Source organism: Pteropus vampyrus, unplaced genomic scaffold, assembly GCF_000151845.1.
Source record: "Pteropus vampyrus isolate Shadow unplaced genomic scaffold, Pvam_2.0 Scaffold34, whole genome shotgun sequence".
Lineage (NCBI taxonomy): Eukaryota > Metazoa > Chordata > Mammalia > Chiroptera > Pteropodidae > Pteropus > Pteropus vampyrus.
The window spans coordinates 2,357,165-2,374,624 of record NW_011888815.1 but is presented as its reverse complement, the minus strand read 5'-3'; the positions used below and the strand labels follow the sequence as shown (position 1 = coordinate 2,374,624).

At 41.6% G+C, this 17,460-nt stretch overlaps 1 protein-coding gene across 5 annotated transcripts in view; it reads right to left on the bottom strand.

The window, feature by feature from the left end:
• CHD2 (chromodomain helicase DNA binding protein 2) overlaps window positions 1–17,460 on the bottom strand; it is a 75,322-nt gene that overhangs the window by 36,135 nt on the left and 21,727 nt on the right. For 4 of the 5 annotated variants that reach the window (XR_002779664.1, XM_023528960.1, XM_023528961.1 and 1 more), the window contains exons 4-13: window positions 16,389–16,450; window positions 11,783–11,890; window positions 9,679–9,819; window positions 8,298–8,431; window positions 7,184–7,409; window positions 6,295–6,395; window positions 5,328–5,372; window positions 5,002–5,180; window positions 3,197–3,321; window positions 753–969 (exon numbers count right to left, since the gene is read on the bottom strand). Coding sequence is in view for 4 of the 5 variants with exons in the window: in XM_023528960.1 (XP_023384728.1) it covers window positions 753–969; window positions 3,197–3,321; window positions 5,002–5,180; window positions 5,328–5,372; window positions 6,295–6,395; window positions 7,184–7,409; window positions 8,298–8,431; window positions 9,679–9,819; window positions 11,783–11,890; window positions 16,389–16,450 (1,338 nt within the window). In the remaining variant the exon portion in view is untranslated. Of the gene's footprint in view, window positions 1–752; window positions 970–3,192; window positions 3,322–5,001; window positions 5,181–5,327; window positions 5,373–6,294; window positions 6,396–7,183; window positions 7,410–8,297; window positions 8,432–9,678; window positions 9,820–11,782; window positions 11,891–16,388; window positions 16,451–17,460 lie in introns of those variants that run through there. The other variant, XM_023528962.1, reaches the window with a different exon arrangement.

Sequence of the window (17,460 nt, the reverse complement as noted above, 5' to 3'; positions counted from 1 at the left end):
GAACGATGTCATTTGTTTCCAAAGACCATCGCCATACTAGATCGATGTGAAAATAATAATAGAAGACATTTCGTGGCAAACTTTGGGAGTGAGGTTACGACGGTCATCCGCGTGTTACCTCAGGGTCAATGCTGCAGCCACAACGGCTGCTGGAGAACATTCTCGGGGCAAACAGGAAATGGGTCAAAAACTTAATCTTTATCAAGCAGTGATCTGCCAATCAAAAATAAACCTAAGTCCTGTGTTCCAAATTCCTGATGCAAAAGTTAAGTGTGATAACAGACAGATCATTCTCGTTCCTGCAGCCCAGGAACGGCTCGCTGTCCTCTCCCTTTCCTGTCTTCTGTGATACAACCTCACCATTTTAAAAGGCTCGGAAGAAAGCTCTCGATCACGTTTAGTAACAGCTCTCTGCTCAAACAGCCAAAGTGATGTTAACATTCTGTAAGGTATTAACTCCACCTTATAATCCTTTCTAAAGTGGTCTTGGAAGTACAGAGGACAGAGAGGAAAAACTTAACACGGCAACCCAACTAAGATTCCCACTCCTATTGCCATTTCCTTTCTTTAACAGTAAGCACGTGCTTTAAAAAAATATCTGCGTTGCATTTCTGTGATACGTAAATCTCCCAACAGCGGGGGTAGAGCACAGTGTCAGAATCATAATTTTACTAAAAACTACAGTGGCTTTAGGTCAATTTCCAAAATACATTTATAACACAGATTCTATCCCAATTCTTTTATTTACACACCGTATTTCTGCTCATCAGGTCACCTATGTAAACCACTACGTTAATCTCTGGTGCCCAGATTTCAAACTCCCTCTGCCATGAGGTGAGGGTGGATAAAGGGACGACTATAAGAAAGGGGCCATACAGCTGGTGTTGGTGGAACAGGTAGGAGAGGAATGATATGGTCTGGATGGTCTTTCCTAGGCCCATTTCATCGGCAAGGATTACACTGTTACTTCTGCAGAAAGAAAAAAAAAATAAGAACAAACAAACAAACATTAGTTCACATACAAAAAAGTAGGTGCACGTAGAGCATTAACACCGATGTCTCAGGATGTCACCACGCGAGGCTGCTTATGAGCCTCGACTGTTCATTTCCTCTCGACTGCAATTAAATCTCCTACCTAAGAAGAAAGTAAAAGCTATATACAGCAGAATAACAAGTGATCTAAGCACAATAAAGGTTTGGATTACTAAGACGGCCTATTCAGACTCTGTACTTTGCATTCTGGTCTTGCACATCTGCCCCTTGTAACAGAGAAGGCAAGTTTTGTTATATTGGTGTACACAGCACATGACCTTGGGGGTCCATCCAGACAGAAAGCAGGGTCAGACAGACTGGCTGGCCCCACTGCTGGTGAACCATACCGGCTGGCCCCACTGCTGGTGAACCATACAGTCATGTGCCTTGGCCTGAATTACCCACCTGCTCCAACGCGTGCCCCTGGGGTGTTCGACACTACATACAGCACTATGCTGCAGCACAGAAGTCGCATGAAACACGCTACAGTCTGCAGCAGCTTTCTGAAGCCCACTCCAGACCCACTAAATCAGAACATCTGAAAACAGGCTCAGGACCGTGTATTTTTAATTGGCATTCCTGGATATTGATGCAGGTGTGTTTCCTGCACCACACTTTGAGAAACATGGCTCTAGCAGATGAGCTGGATTTCAACAGGATACAAACAGGAAGAGGACTGTGCAGATATTAGAAAAAAAATTAAAGAAATGGCCAGAGTTAGGAAAGTATGTTCAGGAAACAGAAAACAGCCCATTTGGCAGGAAATTAGGAAAACGTGTATGACATAAGGTTGCAAACATTAAAGGTTCTTGAAAGTTGGGCCACTGGAGATTTACACATATATAACATATGCTTAAATCAGGGAACCACAGAGAACTGGAAGTAATCTACAAGACAGCTTAACTGATCAGAAAAATAAGATTTTTAATTCACCAAGAAGAGATCACAATTTTTAAAATGCATTCTGTTCTACACAGAATGGCTAGTTTTACGGAGGAAGTACAGCGAAGAACAAGGCGGCATGTACCTGGGGGAGGGAGAATAAGGAGGCCATGTTCTACCAGGCTCAGGCACATTTAATTTCACGTACTGTTCAGACACTGCATATTCCCGAGTGATCCCTCCTATTTCGCTCCCCTTTCCTCGCCAATGGGGAGAAAACGGTGGATTTCTCCAACATCTCCTCTCCCTAGCAAACTGCTACTGTCCGTACACGCACAGTAAAGCAGATCCGAAATGACTTGCTTGTTTTCTGAAATTAGACCAATGCTACCAATGTTCCATTTCTTTTTTTTTTTTTTTCCCCCCAAGATAAAAGTGGTTTTGTTACAAAAGTGAGGATAATTTCACAGGTTCCACCTTCCTCTATGTGAGAAGCCTGCGCAGCAATCTCAGGTGAGAGAGTGGGTGGGAACTTCACTATTCTTCCCAGTCCCATAGGAATGAAGCTGGGGTTTCCCTGGCCTAGAAACAAAACGCATGGGAAAAAGACATTTTCTTTTCTTCCAAGAATAACTCCTTCCACACCGAAGACTGGGGCATGTTATTTTGCTACTTAGACTCCTGAATAACATATTCTGACACAGGCCTCTGACTATGACAAATTACCCTCAGATAACTAAATAAAGTACAGTTTTCTCTCAGTATCTGAGTGGGACTGGTTCCAGGACTCCTGTGGATACCAAAATCTGAGGATGCTCAAGTCCCTTATGTAAAATGTCACAGTATCTGCACGTAACCTAGCCACATTCTCCCATATACTTTGAGTCATCTCTAGATTATTTACGATATCTAATATGGTCTAAACGCTATGCAAATAGTTATACTGTGTTGCTCAGGGAATAATGTTGAGAAAAAAGCCTATAAATGTTTACTACAAATGCAACCATAGTACATGTCAGCCGTTATGTAACTTTTTTCCCCAAATATTTTTGATCTGCAGTTGGCTGGATCTGAGGATGTGGGATCTGCAGATGCGGAGGGCTGACTATACTGTCTTCAGGTTAAAATGTTTCACACTTACATAAAAACTCCCAGAGGGGACTCCTGAATTATGTAACTGTTTCATTTCCACTATATATGGTAGAAAGAAGTAATTCTTTGTGTGTAACAATAAAGAAGTCAAAAACGGTAAAGATGACTCCAAACATATTTTTCTACCTACTTGCACCAGGAATGAGCAAGCCAGTTGAGACCTTCTAGCTGATAGTCACGGAGCTCCAGATTCTCCCCTCCCAAATATGCCGGCTGTTTCTTTAAAGCCACAAATCGTGGTCTCTGCTTCAGGGCCTGAAAAACAAAACGTAACAAAGCCCGGGGCCTGGAGAAAACTTTCTTCCTGTTTCTATGTTACAATGCTAGCCACCATTTATGTGCTCCGCAGCAAAACAAAAATTCAAGTTTCACATCACCAACCCCACCCCATCCCACCTGCTTCCATCGAGGTCCATATTCCCAAACCAGATTGCATCTGGAAATTTTTAGTGAACTTGCCCCTTTCCAAAGTCTGTGAACATCATTAAATGGCACGTCCGTTACCTCATCTCTACTGTATGGCAGTGAGTCTCCTATTTTCGTCTTGATGGTCTTACTCAACACTACAAAGGCGATGCTTCTGGGAAAATCTGTATACGCTAAATGCAGCGAAACTTCACCATTGTAAAGTCTGAAATGCAGTCCACCTACCTTGAAACCCCAACTGCATGAATTTGGTTTTCTGAAGGAAAGAACGTTTATAACCCTAAAGGTGTCAAGAATAACGGGCTAGTAAGGCCAAGTCTCCATGGTTTGCACAAAACATGGATACTGTGGCCGCATTAAGTTTGCAAAACAATGGATTAAAAAGTTGTATAAACTCCATTACTAGTGACCTTTTCAAAGTCTAACATGCTTGTGTATACTGTGCATGTATGGGAGAAGTTCATTTAGGAATACTTCCCAAAGTTTTCTGGCCACAGAAGTCCCTGCTGCTAGTTCCTTTGTCCTCACGCATCATCCTGGCTGGACTTCTGGCTTTGATAACTGCTTGCCCTGGAGTTTCCTACACACTGCCTTTAGAGGAAGCTTTCCAAACAAAACACTCTGTCCATCTTGCTGCTCTAATTCAGTATGGAAAGCACATCAATACCCACAGGATAAAATCAAAATATTCCACTAGGTATTCTGGACATACACGCCTTAACCTAGGTGTACTGATCAACATCGCCTCCCTCTCTACCAACCCCAAGGTCTCGAAGTCCTCCTACCTACGTGAGAGGAACATCTTCTTCTTGATAGATTTCACAGAGGACAACGCCCTGGGCCTTGCTGTCTGTCTACCCAGCACCGATCCAGTCCCCAAGGACCAGGGCAGCTCAAGGACCACAACTTCCTCATTAAAACCCCTTCAGTCATTCCTGGAGCTCAGTGACTTCCACCTCTGTACTTCTCTGACCACAGTCTTTATCATACTCACTGACCCTCAATGACACATTACTTTTCACATAGAGGTTTGTTTGGTGCCATGAACTTGCATGTCAACTTCTCAGAGGCAGAGCCCATGTCTTACATATACTTTCATTACTGAGGACCCAAAGACACCACATTACGCATGTTAGGAATTCCAACCAAGGAGACCAACCAACCTAGCAAATAAAAGGGCAGATATATTGGTTTCTAACTCCAGAAACACTCCCCTTTCCCATCACTTCACTTTAAAGTGTTTAAATTCTTTCAAGTATTCTCTACCATATTCCTAATCAGGTATATCTAATTCTGTAAATTGCAAGATTTAAGGAGTCGGCAAAGCCATCGCACAACTCGTCCTCTCTCATTATTTTTCTCTGGTGTCAAGGTTAAGCGATCTCTCACTTCCACGATGGGAACTACCATTTCCTCTTGGGATATTTACTGTTCCCGAGAGCTATGTGACCAGCACTCCATATCAATACATCTTCCCCCTGAAAATAACAAAGGCAGCCATCACCGCACCTTACACTCTCTTGTCGGGATGGTTTTTGAGTTGTTCCGACTATGGAAGCTATCAATGCAGCTCTGGAATTTCTTTCCAATCAAGGCTTCGTCTTCCCAGCTACACTCTGAATAGGGCAGCCCCATCCATTTGCATAGATATTCAGGTTCATTTGAAGGTGCCGGCTTCCGACTGTGAGCTATTTCATATATAAATATATACAGGTCAGCAACAATCCGTTCGGTTTTACATATAACTAATGAAATGCCATGCGGCCAAATTGTAAATATTCTGGAAAACACAAACTGCTCTTAAATGCTAAATGTAAACAAGATCTCTTGCTTACCTGGAAAATCCGTTTGACCCAGTGTAGATTTGCTTGTCTTCATAGCTACACAAATGGAAAACAAGATGGATCAGTTATCACCATAACCAAGAAGAGTGACATTTGAGGTCCTGTGAATAAGATTATTCACTCTACTACCTCGCGTCTTAAAAAGAAGAAACGGCCTTGTCCCCACAGCCCTGTCTAGTTATCACCCCATTTCCACAACAAAACTCGCCAGGACTGCCGTTTTCACTCACGGTTCCCCCATTCTCCCTTGAAGCCACCCTCACCAGGCCTGCACCCCTACCATGCCATGATCCACTTTCAACGCCACACACACTGCCGGATTCAAGGATCAAGGGTCAAGTCCTCACCGATCCGTCCCGGGCCACGTGCATCGCCTGCCTTGCAGAACACGCTCTCTCGGCTCCGGGATCTCGCTGTCTTTTCTCGTCTCCTTTACTGATTTGGCTTCCAGAAGCTAGAATGCTCTCAGATTTCCTACTCTCACCATGTATGTTATCTCTGATGATCTCACTGAATCTTAGGCTTTACATACTTCCTATGTATTGATGAATTGCCAAGTGTAAATCTCCAGCTCAGACTAAAAGTTCTAACCAGCCAGACTCACGTATGCTGCCACCTTCACAACGCTCTCCATCTAGATGGCTAAAAAGTGTATCGGACTAAATCTCGTTTCCGCTCTGAAAATCAGCTCTTCCTTCACACTTTGTTTCCATAAATGGGACCTTTATTCTCCTATTTCCTCAGGTCAAAAGTCTTGGCATCATCTTTGACATCTCTCTCATTCCCCCACAACCAAATTTACCAGAAAACCTCATTAGCCTTTCCTTCAAAATAAATCTAGACATCTGTCTATTCTCAGGAAGTAAACCTATAAAATGAACTATTTACATCAGTCCCAAAAGCAAAGCCCTTATTCCTGGAGCTCAAACACCACTAAAATAAGTGTCCACGTACTCACCTATTACTCTTTCTACGATCTGATACTGTTTGTTCAACTCCGAGGCCAGCTCTTGTTGGCAGTTGAAATATTCCACATCTTCAGGAGAAACTTTCCCTAACCTGTAGAGAAGAGAGAAGTACACATTCATCACCTTTGGAGGTTCATACACGTCCATCAGAGTAAAGTCAGAGGCAGGAAAGGAATCATGTCTTTACTTCTACCTATCCTTTTAGTAATCCTTTAAAAGTAATTAGAGATTTTACAAAAACATACACTTTTAGGAAATGCTGATAGCCTTGGACCCAAGACACACCACTTGCTCTCCTATCTCATGTGGCCTATTAAAAAATATCTAAAAAGTAACTATTCTGTGTGATAAACTCATATATCTAAACAGACCATGACAATAAAACTTCCAGATTTAAAAGAGTATTTTTTTAAAAAAATATATATATACGTATCTATCTATCTATATATAAATATGTATATATATACACACACATACATACACACACACACACACATATATATATATGGGCTTTAAGAGTGACTAAAATGTGGTTTTGGAAAAATAATTAACACCAAACCTTTATAAAAGGACAACAGCAACACCAAACCTTTATAAAAGGACAACAGCAGCAACTTCAAATTAGCTATTACTACACTTCTGAGAATTTTAAAGATACATATTTTCATTTTTGACTCAAAGGGAAAATATGTGATTTAGGAAAAAATGTGAAAAAGTGGCACATTTTGCACAGTGACTGAAAAGGAATTAGAACCCATCTGTCCCTATTCACGACACAATAACCTGATCCTGTTACACTGAAGGTGTGTGTCTAGGGTTGGACCTCCCTTCCCTCAGGCTGTAGACATATATTTTTTTAATCCGTGATGGAAAATGTACCATTGCTTAATTTCATCCTCTTTCTTCTTGAAGTTCTCGAGTTTTTTCAGGCCCTTCACTTTCTGTTGCTGTAAGGATTCTTCACTCTCCCAAGTGCTATGGATGTAAGACCAACCCTTCCACTTGATGAGGTACTGCACTTCGCCTTCATCCTTTTCGGAGTCAAAGTCACCACTGGGGTCTCCATTAGCTTCAATCGCATATACAGTAGTAGAAGCTCCAGTGGCTACAAAAGGATTCAGTATTTAATAAACTTTAAAAAGTATATCAAACCAGACACTGAAGAGTTTCCCAAGTATGAACTGTCTAAAGAATCTCTTTTTAGATAAAGCACCAAAATTCTTTAACTTGTAAGTAGTAGAAATCCACAAATATGGAATACACGAGATTGATAATTTCAAATATTTTCAAAATGCAAACCCAATTTTTATGCTTTAAAATGTATTCCAAAATTTGCTAGTGAAATCAAAGAAATCTTTGTGTCCAAACACAATAAAAATGGAACGGCAACATCCTTTTGTTTTGATCCCTACTAACATAGAAAACAAAACCACTCCCCCAGGAATATTAAAAATAAGGTGAAGAAAAAATTCCCCCACCAATTGCCCATCCACCTAAAGTGCTGTTAACCCTCAACCTCAAGTAAGGCTGGATGAAAAAAGGAGACAAAGAAAAAGGAATTAGGTGTTATTTCGCCATCTCCTCCATGGAAAGATTAAAGAAGCTGAGTTATGAGATCTCTCATTTTAAACACAAAAAACTATTCACTATCGCCCAATAGGTATTTAACCAGCTTCATACTTTTCACAAGGAGAATGAGAAACAATTAGCTAAAGGTTTATTTGCTTAATGTCAATAAGCAAGAACCTCTGCTACAATGCTGCTTTTTAAGATACTAACACGAACTTACTAGTTTAATTTTGAAATCTCAAAGACATATTAAAACACATCCCTGTATTTTCAGCTCTGAAACATGAAGACTGGGTCAGAAAACATCCCCCTTTCACAACAAATATGGGCATGAACTGAAATTCATCATTTCAGAGTTAAAACACATAAAACGTAGGCCTTACTGGGCAGACATAGTAGTAATTTGCTTCTCAAAAACACACACCTCCTTTCTTCCCGAGCCTTGAATCTAAGACCTTTTCGATGGTTTCACTATTATCCTGCTGCTCATCAGCTCCTTCCCCAGTCATTTCAATGAGGTCATCCGAGTCAGTCTCGAAGTCATCGTCTTCTTTGTAACTGTGTGAGAAACAATGCTAAGTCAATGAGAAACTATCTTTTCAGAACTCAGTGGTGCCATCCATCACACCACCAGAATAACGAACCATATCCTTTCAGCTCCAACAATGCTGTCTTACAGATCAGCCACATATAAAGTGGGCCGAAGTTCATTTTTTCTACTCGGTGTATTATTAATACATGTTCATAAAAAATGGCTGGAAGGCTAACTCATATTTCGAAATAAAGAGAGACTATATTTATAATGATTTGTGTAAAGATATAGAAAACTACAAGGACACACCTGTGTTTTTGCTTTTTAGTCAGGTCATTACTATATAAATAACAACTACAAAGAAAGAAAATGCATAATGAATTTAAAAAGTTGCTACTCTTATGCAAAAGAGAAGCAATATTTCTAAGACTAAATGTTTCAGCCCTGTATTATTTTGTCTTCCAATAACATGAATATGAAATTTAAGTATTTTCAAACTATTGAGAACCTCAATAAACACATTTCCCTGGTAGTAAAATATTCGAATGTAACCTTCCACCATATATTAATGACAAATGGTTTGGGAGTCACACGAGGAAAACACACTTCTCGATAGATACCGTACACTTCCAGGAGGAAAAGGTGCTATCTCTATATTAGCTTACTCAAAGCCCAGTCTGAGCTTGGGAATTATTCACTGGACCGCTTATTAGTATCTCCAGGACTCAGTTGCACCATCTCTAAGTAGACCGAAAGAAGCCTGCACGTCTTCTAGAAGAAAACTAAATGCCCTTTGATGCACATAAAGTACAATGTTAATTTTTGCATGTACCTATATTCCTTTATTTCATTTTCTAGTAATGCTTCATATGCTATCAGTAAGTTTAATGAATTATACCCAAATGTCAATATATACGCTGGACTTAAGAATTTATCTGATTCAGAGAGCAATTCCGAAGAATACAACCCAACATCTCTCTTAAAAAAACATGTTATGAAAATGACATCACTAAGCTACCCCGACAGGACATGAACTTGAAGCAGCTCTCTTAAGAGGAACGAAGGCTTGAAATAAGCTATTGCCACTCTTTCCATACTCCCCTTGGCCAATGCCATTCTTTTCTGCAAGAACACGGACCAGATTTCCAGATACCACCTCAGGACATAGGTTATCATTTTTGCCTATCAGATGCATAATCCTGGACTGAGAAGAGTCCTAACTAACCACAAAATCACCCTCACGCTAACGAAAAACTTCTGGGGCTCCACCCACCTAACGTTTTTAGCCGCTCTGCGACGAGTCTGCCTCTTGGGGGCTTCGTCATCTTCATCGTCATCATCGGAAGACTCTTGCTTTTTTTTCTTCCCACGCTGAGTTTTAGGCTGCTTTTTAACACGAGGTTTGGGCACTGTTCTAAAATGAGAAGACACAAAAAATGGCAGTTTCTCCTCTGTCATTTGGTGTCAACTTCTAATCTACGTTAACTGTATTTCCCAGAGAAGAAGTACGTGCATACTTAGTTTAACCAGGAAGATGGCAGAAGGTATATTCCTAGATCCTGTTCCCTGAGATTCTAATTCACTAGAATTCTGTTTTCAGCATGAAAGTGATTCTAATGCCGATAATCCTCAGTCATTACTAGGAGAGTCAGTGAGTTCTGAGGCAACAGTTCTCGACTGTTCCTCAGGCTCGCCTGACATAAAAGTGCACATGCGGCATGCTGTTGACAGCATCCCTGTGGTGAGAAATCTGGAAATATGTCAAACTTGCAAATGTAACGATTTTACTTCAGAGAATTGATCTTACACCAGTTGAGGCATACCAAGGTATTCACTGTAATATTATTTGTACTAACAAAAGATTAATAATGAAAGATTAGAAAAACTCTAAATATTCATTAACTGTGAACTAGTTCGAGACAATACTATGGAGCCATAAAAAAAAGGGGAGCCTTCCATATACTGACATGGAAAGATTTATAAGATAATTAAAGAAAAATGTACGGAAAGGTGTATGGAATGCCATCATCTGTGTCAAGGGAAGAAGCACAAGCATTAACCACACATATCGTTTTCTTACTGTGCATAAAATGTACCCAGAACACTTGAGACTGTCCCCTGCCACAAACCAACGGAATGGACCGAGGACACGGCCCCTCTGGGGACTCCCACACACAGCCAGGCCTGAGAGCCACAGTCCAGGGGCTCTCACAGGGAAACCCCAGACACTCTACCAGTGGTCAGAAAGGTAAAAGGGGAAAATGGGAGGTGGACACTCACTCACAACCATATGTTTCTCTTGTACCTACCATAACCGATGCTACAAAGATAGATGATCGAGGATTCAATAAATTATGGGTAAAATCTAGAATACAGAACTGGAGTGGCATTCCAGCCCAGAGAGCTTAAAATCAGATGAAAGGAGACGAAACTCAGGAGATGGGTTTCCCCACGGGGGTGGGCGGGGGAGAGGTACAATGTCCTAAGCTAGGGGTAGGCAAATGTTTGCTGAAAATGGCCAGAAGGAAAATATTTTTGGCTTTCCCAGACAAAAGGCAAAATTGAGGCTACTACATAGTTACTTACATAACAAAAAATAAATTTTCATGCATTTTGATAAAATTCAAAATAAAATAACCACTGAATGTATTTTTTGTGATACATATCTACTAATGAAAAGAACAGCGTTCTTTTTGAAAGGATAACATTTCACTTGACTGGGATTCAAATTTAGTGTACCCTCTCGTCAAACTATAGAGGTTCATCTATAAAAGCTAGCAGGCCACGCAAAACTGGTGGTGAGTGGGATCTGGCCCCAAGGCAACATCCTAAGCAATACTGCAAGGAGGTAAATTTCCCTGAGCCTCTCTGCTTTAGGCCTTCCTTCCCCATCATCGTACCTTATGTTACCATCCGTCTGATCAAAAATTACCAGTTTCCTGCCTCCTCGGACTCCTTCCTTCCCTGCATGGATTCTCTGCTTCATGTCATACAGATTATCTGAACATGGTGATGCTTTCAACCAACTTAAGAATTAGTTCCCCCAAAAGAACCTGTACTCAAGTCAAATACACAGGGAGCTTTTTTTTTTAAAAGATATATTCTTCCCTCCTAACTAATCCACTGTGGAGGAAGAGACAGTAAGAGTCACTCTGAGCTACATACCATGCAAACACCCACAATCAGTATCAGCAGCCCCGTCATCCAATCATCAGCTAAAGATGTAGGCTGGCAAGAAGTGAACCACAGATGTTCAAAACCCAGATCACAACACACTGTATCCCGTCAATTAAGGCTCTCATTCGAGCATGACATCATTTTGATCTAACACAAATTAAGCTCGACCGGCAGCAGAGATGTCTGAGCAAACACTGCACCTTCTGGGGACAGGTCTTCTGGCTTTCACTTTCTTCTGCTCTGGTTCACTCTCTGCACTGGTTCCTTGTTCCTGCTCATCTTCCGAGGGCTCCCGTTTCCATTTTTCTCTGTAATCAAAAGCAAAACAAAATGGATTTTTGCTACAAGAATTCTTCCAGGTTGTTTACCATGAATTTTGAACTAATTATCCAAAAGGCAGAACAGGTACATTTTAAATATTCTGCTACAAGAGATTTATTCTAGCTCCATCTACATTTTGGTTGCATTTTTTCCTGGACTATATTAATATCTTTTCTTAATTCATCTCTGGTAACAAAAATAACTGAAAATGGAAACTAAGAATGTTATTTTTTAAACTATTTGTTCTGGAAAAAAATGCTGTTAAATCTCTCATATTCTATTTTGATTTAACTACTATCACTGACCAGATTAAAGCCATAATATATACTCTATCAGTGGTTCTCAAATATTAGCATGTATCGGAACCACTTAAAGGGCTTAAAACAGATTTTTGAGCCACGGCCATAGTTTCTCATTTAGTAAGTCTAATGTGAGGCCTAAAAATTTTAACAAATTCACAGATGATGGTGAAACTGGTTAGAGACTTCTTTGAGAACTACTATAATAGATATTTTAGCATCTTTAGAATACATTTGAGGAAACAGTCCCTGAAGTTATTTTTCAATAATAAATGTACTACCTACTAAATTATCTGCTCAGCTAAAGGTGTAGTTTTTCGTAACTGTTAGGTGGTTCCTTTGCTCCTTGAGATCTTAGAAGGCTTGAAAGAGCCATATGCTATGGGAGTTCTACTATCCCAGTTTTCTCAAGTTTATCTGAAACCCAAACAACATATCACAGGACTCAGCTCATTTCTCACCTGCAGAGAAGAAGGAAGGGACACAGAACAGCTACCAAGCATGAGATGTTTGGGGGCAGGGAATTTACAGGCAAGTACCTAGGGTTTCTTAGTAAACAAAAGAATTACTACTGTGCCTCTTGGCCTGTGTACAGGAAATGAAGTTATGCTAAATACAACTGTTGCAATATTGCAAAGTCCAATCAATATTCTTCAAGGAAGAATAGGTCAAAGGAATAGCAGAAGCTTGTTGCAAGAAGGTGGCTGATCTGCTGATTGCTGAGAACCTTCCTTAAAGGTGAAGAAACCACTCTACACCTGAATTAGTGTAGATTTTAGGGGAAAAAAATTCATGCCTTCCATGAAAAGGCAGAGGAGCACTTTTATGTACATTACTTAGGTTCTACTAGTGCTGTTTGTTCTAGATCAATTTCCCTAACAGGAGCTGACTCGTAGGCAGGGCCATTTTCTCAATTTGTACCAGAGCTTACTTAGCTCAAAGGTAGGTAAATAGAGATACTCCTTTGTTAAATAAAACAATAATTAAAAAATGAGCCATATCAGTCATTAGTCAGACAGGCAGGGTGCTTTTGGAAGCAAACGGGTGAGACACTAAGGTCTCTTAGCACTGTCCAGCATCCTTCAGTCTCTCTAAAACGAAGACCTTCTATCTAACTACACTCTGGGCATGTGTCTTATGCTCCTTCTGCGAGCCTAGTACAATAAATGTTTGCTGACGAATCCAAGGAACAGAAAGTGACGATGAGCGGGAAAGAGATATATCCAGCAACAGGGAGACTTCAGTCTCTCTTGGACCAAGTCCAGAACAGCTGACCCTTGAGGAGGTGTTCACACTGTCACAATGGAGAGAAGTGGTTTCACAGGAAACAAGCTTGGAAGGACGTGAACGATGAAGACTTAAGGGACAGATGATCAGAAGACAAAGAGCCTCAGTCAGGTATTAGTTGTAATTTACATAACTCTGCCAGGAATTGAGACTCTAAATCAGGGCAGTTCTAGAATTTTCCACTTCGATTGCAGACTTATAGACTCATGGACAACCAGGAGGACTTAAGACTCTTCCAAAATGTACAAACACTGAGCGGATCTACTGGTCCGAAAGCCTCTTCCTAGAGGAGAAAACTAAAGCCCCATGGGAACAAGTTAGGCAACGCATCACACCCCCTCCTCTGCTATGCTCACCCCTAGCCACCTGAAAACCCAAGAATCAGGAAAAATTACAGCCAGGCTTATACATTCTGAGAAGAGATGAACAACCAGAGGCTTAACAGGTCTGATTTTGTATGTATGTGCATTTGAAATTGTCTGGATTATTTTAAATTTTGTTTTACAATTTTCAACAACAGGATAAAAAAAAGTAAGTTAAGATCAGCAATATTAAGTCACTGTGTAGGAGGGGTGAGGTGGAAAGAGCGATCAGTTACAAGATTACTCCTCCGTGGTACGGGAACATCATGCTGTGTAAGTTCTAAGGTTTTAAAATGCTAATTAACATGATTCAGGGGAGTGAGCTCCTTCTAAGACTGTATTCTTCAAAAACGTCAGTGTCGAACACGCAAAGAAAGCCTGTGAAAAAGCTCTAGAGATTAAAGAAACCTGACGACTAATACAATACCTGAACCCGAACGGAAGCTTGCGGTGGAGGCGGAAAAATGCGGTGACAGACATTAGTGGGTCAAGTGGCAACAACGGGAATGTGAGTAAGAAGTATTCTGGCAACGCCAAATGTTTGTTAAACCTGGACTGTGCTTATGAAGAGACTGCGATTCGTAGGAAACGCGCACTGACGTGTTTAAGGGTAAAAGGCCACGATGTAGGAACGTACGCACGTTGTCGTAAATGGTTCAAGAGAAATACCATGTGCGCACGCGTAAAGAGAACACCCGTGACAGCAAAGCGAAGGGGCCCCGATGGTGAGCAGGGGGAGGGCCGGGTAAAGCACCAGGCTCGCTTTGTGCTACTTCTATTCTCATGACTTCTCTCAAGCTTGAAACTAATTCCTCAAAAGCTGCTTTTAAAAAATTTCAGAATCTATGGTACAACCTGCAGGGTTTCAGGAAAGCGTGTTTCAGAATTCCCCGCCCTCTGAGTGAGACTCAACCCTGAAGCCCGCGTGCCACACACCGATTCTGTTACACCCGTGCAGATCGCAGAGGGCACCGTTGGCACTGGGCCCTGCCACCTGAGTCTTGGCAGCTGTATTCCTCCAAGTCATCGTACTAATTAAAATGACTCAGGAGAGCTCTCCAGGAGCCAGGCCCTCACCAGCTGCCCAGAGGACAGCAGGACGTGAGGCTGGCCCAGGGCCCCAGACTGCAGGGGTGAGGGGACCTCCTTGACTGTGGCAGGAAGAGCCCCCAGGAAGGGAGGCAGTACTACAGGCAACACATACTCCCTAACACCCGGGACTCGGAGGTTCTGCCCTGGGCAGACCTGTGAAAGCTGCCAACTCTGGAGAGCATTCAGGATTGACAGGAGGGAAAATGAGTAAAGACGCTGGTCAGAGGAGGAAGACTGATAAGCTGTACATGGCTGGAAACATGTGGGCTTCCGCACACCAGAGTACGGTCGTTAGAATGGGAAGTCCTGGGTTTCAGGCACAGCCCCACCTGGTCTCAGTCAAGAGACTAGCCGAACGCAGGCAGTCAGTGGAGGGGAGAGCATATTCCTGGACTTCCCAAAGGACCCCAGACGGCCATTAAGAACACTCTCCCCCAAGCAGCCCATCTGATTGGGGCAGAAACATCACCCTCTGAGATACCGAGAAATGCAGGCTTGCCTGCAGTTACTATTTCTCCAACTCTAACTAAATATTTAGAACACGAATGAAAATTGTATGTGCTCTAAGCAAAGCAGTATTAAACACCTGACTCGGCATACTTTCTAATAACTGTTAGGTCAGCAGAATTAGCATTACTCCATTTTGGACATGAGGAAATGGATTTTAAAAACTCAAATTACTTAGCCTTAGGCCAAAAACGTATTTAAGATTAATTACTAACATTTTGTAATAGAGAATACATAACTGGTGCTGTACTAAGGGCCACAGACAACTGTTCATCATGAAATCCCCTGAATTTGTGTGCAGTTTTGAATATTTACATTTTTCTGAAGAAACGAGCTATGGAATCCAGACTGTCAGAGGGATCCACATCCCTTCCAAAAAGATTTCTCTCCCCGAAAACCAAACAAAAAAAATCAAATACTTTTCAAAATTTTTAAATAAGAACTATATAATCTGTTATAAAGTTCACATTAAGCCCAAGAATTAAAATTGTCTATGAACTGCGATATTTAAATTAATGGAAATGACAATGTAAAATTTCACACTAAGACAGGTGTCCAACCAATATAATTCTGCCATGCCGACATAAAGGACAAACGGAAATGAAAAATCTGTTCCTTGCTTCATCGGAATAGAATACCAAATACCTATATATTTGGTATCTGTGCACAAAAAAATAACTGAGCTCATTTGGGGTAACTGGATGGAATAACCTGGGGTTTGCCCCCAAGGAGCCGCCCAAGCACGTGTGAAATACTTACATGTGCAAAACTGACCAGCCTGGGCTTCCAATGCTGCAGATCAAGCTGAACAGTGACCCAAGGTGACCTCAGACAGAGCAGCCTCTGGGACCGGGACAGGCTGCAGACAGTGACAGCGGTCCCAGAGACGCCGACACGCGCCACGCCACTAGGCTGCAGTTTCCCCGTGAAAGACTTACTGTTTTTTCAGCTGCCTCTGGCCTCTTCTTTTTGGGCTCCCACTGTCAGACCCGCTACTTGCCTTCAGTGGGTAAGGGGGAGAAATGATCGCAGACTTTAATTCACAGTTCTTAGGGACACCACCACCCCCTGGTTCAACGATCTACTCAATATGACATTATTCCACATGAGCTTTTAGACAGGAAGAAACCTACGCATATGTTCGGTGGTGCTCACCCTTCCTCAGCTTTGAAGATTAACTTCTGTCTGTCATTACCGTCTTATCTCTAACGCCAGGAACTATTTCCCTCCACTCGACTTCTAGAAGAGCACAGTCCCATAAAATTTTCTGGGATGATGGAAAAGGTCTGTATCTGCAATGTCTAATATCGCAGCCAGCGGCCCTTGAAGTGTGGCTAGTGTGACTAAGGAACGGGACTTTTCATTTCACTCGATTTTTATTTTAAAAGCCACTTATCTAGTGGTCACCATACTGGATCCTGCAGATGCAGAATATCCTATGGAAATGCCACAGCGGTTAGTGTGCCATCAGAGGCAGTGGCTACGGATCTATTTCATTTTAGACTCGTTAAAGAGCGTGTTCAATCAAGAGCCGAAGGTGCTCTGCCAACACTGCTAGGCCAAAAAAGGCACCAGAACAGCTCTTTCTCCCCAAAATTAAGCAAAATGGCAAACCAGTCCGATCGCTCTTAGTCTTCTGCCCCGCAATGTTAGTTTTTGTACAAAAGAGAAAAGAAAAAGATTTGCACGACTATGTGGCTGGTTCTAACACGCTGCTCAGTAACCTGGTCCTAGACACTATGGAAAAGGCCAGCCAGGGCAAACCAGCTCAGAAGTCACTCAAAACAAAACGCCGTATGTGCAATGTGCATGTTACGGTCAATTGGCCTTTTAAAGTACATTTACTGAAACCCACTCTCAACTCGCTAACCTATGGCCATTAATATTCAGCTTTTATCAGAAGGATGATGTATTGTTAAGAATAGGAAAGTCCTCCTAAAATGCAGACAGGGGACATTACACTGAGAGACAAAAGAGCATCTCTCCAGAATGCAGTCTACAAATCTAATA